Below are 2,327 nucleotides of genomic sequence, written 5' to 3'. Positions count from 1 at the left end.
TCAAAAGAAGGACATGGCACTGCCATTGCCTGGTTCTTCTAGGCGCCATTAAAGCTTCATTATTAATGGATATGTTTTAGATTATTTTTTCTATTTAGACAAACATGTTTACATTTCCTTTGTATCTGGTTATTCTATTTAGGATCATTTAAAAATATTAGTGTACAGTGGTGTGTGTTATCTGTGTTGGTTTTGTATCAAAAGAAATTATGCTTCATAGTTCGCCCCACCTTAATTTTTTACCGTCCTCCGCCACTAGATACAATATATAACAATCTATGTACGCACCTTGAATGGGAACATAAAGATAAACAGATGACATTACAATAAACAGACAAGCGCAAGATCAAACAGTGACAATCGCAAGCACATGGATAGTTTGAGTCCATCTGGACTTCGGGATCAGAACTTGATGATGAAGTCATAGATATGGTCGCTGACATTCTGGGCCCTCTCCTGCTGGATAAAGTGGCCGGCACCGGGGATGACGACCACCTCATCAAGGAGTGGAACATCCTCCTTAAAGCCACCGTCGTGGATGTATTCCTGGATCCCCTCAAAGTTGTATGTGATGTCACCGTCCCCCACGATGTACTTGGTCGGCACCTGCAGTTTGGCATCCGCCCACGGCGCTGCCAGCTCGCAGTTCTTGTCTAAGTTTCGGTAGTAGTTGATGGCACCAGTGAAGCCAGTCTTTTCGAAGGAGGTGACAAAGTAGTCAATGTCGGCCTCGGTGAGCCAAGGCGGAAGCGGAGATGTCGGGAACTTGTTGTCATCCATCTCCTCATCACAGAACACGCCATGGCTAAAGCAATGGCACAACAACTGCCTCATGAGGCGCTTGGCGTGCGCCGGTGCGAACTGCTTCTCCGCGACTCCTGGCTCCTGTAAGTGAACCATATGCATATATACGTTGTGTAATGAATTTTTTTGCAATAGTTTGTTGTGGGCATCTGATAATGCGGGTACCAGTTGAATGTTCCGGACAAATGCATGCTAGTGGCTTGCCTGGAAGCGGCACACGTAGTGGTTGGAGCCGTATGCGCGGTTGAAGTACTCTATGGGATTTACGAAGTCGGGGCCGGTGCGGATCATGATGTGGCGCATGAAGGCGATACTAGTGTTCACGAGTGCCGTCACACGCTCCGGACGGAACAGGCACATGTACCATGCGATGAGTGCGCCCCAGTCGTGCCCCACCAAAAACACCTTCATTCAACCATGGTGCGTATGTTATGAGGTCAAAATTACATCAGTTAGAACTTTCATATATGCAGCAGACGGCTTATGGATTATATTGCACAATAAATCTGCATTGATATTAACCAAAAATCTAGAAAAGTTTGGTTTTGCCCAACAATAAAACAAAAGGCTTATGAATTCACTTGGAAAAGCGAGAATGCATTTTCAAATTCTAACAATTAAACAAAATATGTTCTATGAGATGCCATAATTTGTTTTGGATCTTAATCAGTGTAAGCATCTGATTTGCAGGTGTATACCTGCCCGCGTGTGGTGGGCGTGTGTTGTATGTGTGTGCGTGCTCATGTGCTTCTCTGGGTAATCCAAAAACAGACTATATTATTTGGTTACGAAATAAGCTTAATTGTGCCTTTGCTATCCCTAAGGTGTTGAGGAGGGCAACAAGGTCACCAACAATGTGAAAGGGGGTGTAAGAGGCCACATCGAGTGGCGCAGTGGTGCCACCATAGCCACGGAGGTCAGGCGCGACGCAATGATAACCACGAATCGCCAAGTGCTCCATCTGATGGAGCCACGAGTACCACAGCTCCGGGAAGCCATGCAGGAACAACACCGCCCCCTTGGCGTCCACCTCAGGACCGGCTTTCGCCACATGCATCGAGATGCCGTTCACCTCCACTGTCTGGTGTCTGATCACCACACCCTCCATGGTCACCCAAAACTCCCTCCCTCCCCTCTCTCTCTCTATCTGGTGTATGTGTCTTTACTGTGTGTTGTGCATTGCAACTTGAGCTGGTGGGAGGTGCTATTTATAGACAAAACTTACTAGACCTGGCACTGTTTTCATGTTAGGCTCCACTTGGTATCGATGTATTTTTATACACCTGTATTTATTTTACAGCTGTATAACACCGGCCACGCCAGATTTTTGCCTGGAAATGAAAACGACGGATGAAGGTCCGTATATATTACAGGTGTATGACGCCGTGAAAAGCCAATCCAATCAGCGCCTTAGTGGTTTTTAGTTTCGTGCGATGGTGGCTGCGTTGTGGTTTGAACACATGAATGCAATCACTCAACAATATTCCCACAGCTGGCCTGCGCTGTCCACACTAGTCCTGCTC

General features: G+C 46.5%; 1 protein-coding gene across 1 annotated transcript; it reads right to left on the bottom strand.

Moving 5' to 3' along the window:
* Window positions 1–337: 337 nt before the first annotated feature.
* Window positions 338–1,912, bottom strand: LOC119280656 (epoxide hydrolase A-like). Its single transcript, XM_037561446.1, has 3 exons — window positions 1,613–1,912; window positions 1,009–1,209; window positions 338–885 (listed from the first exon to the last, which is right to left on the bottom strand). Exons 1-3 carry the CDS (start codon window positions 1,910–1,912, stop codon window positions 403–405), a joined length of 984 nt encoding a protein of 327 aa, XP_037417343.1. The 3' UTR covers window positions 338–402.
* Between the last annotated feature and the right edge of the window lie 415 nt (window positions 1,913–2,327).

This window comes from Triticum dicoccoides, chromosome 3B (genome assembly GCF_002162155.2).
Source record: "Triticum dicoccoides isolate Atlit2015 ecotype Zavitan chromosome 3B, WEW_v2.0, whole genome shotgun sequence".
Taxonomy (NCBI): domain Eukaryota; kingdom Viridiplantae; phylum Streptophyta; class Magnoliopsida; order Poales; family Poaceae; genus Triticum; species Triticum dicoccoides.
The sequence above is the reverse complement of the archived record's forward strand: the minus strand, read 5'-3'. Positions and strand labels throughout refer to the sequence as shown.

Excerpts from the sequence above, each read along its gene's own strand:
- LOC119280656 (XM_037561446.1), bottom strand. The coding sequence starts at position 1,912 with ATGGAGGGTGTGGTGATCAGACACCAGACAGTGGAGGTGAACGGCATC. Across the intron at positions 1,210-1,612 it reads ACACCTTAGGGATAGCAAAG|GTGTTTTTGGTGGGGCACGA; the intron begins GCACAATTAAGC and ends GGTTGAATGAAG. Across the intron at positions 886-1,008 it reads ACTACGTGTGCCGCTTCCAG|GAGCCAGGAGTCGCGGAGAA; the intron begins GCAAGCCACTAG and ends GTTCACTTACAG.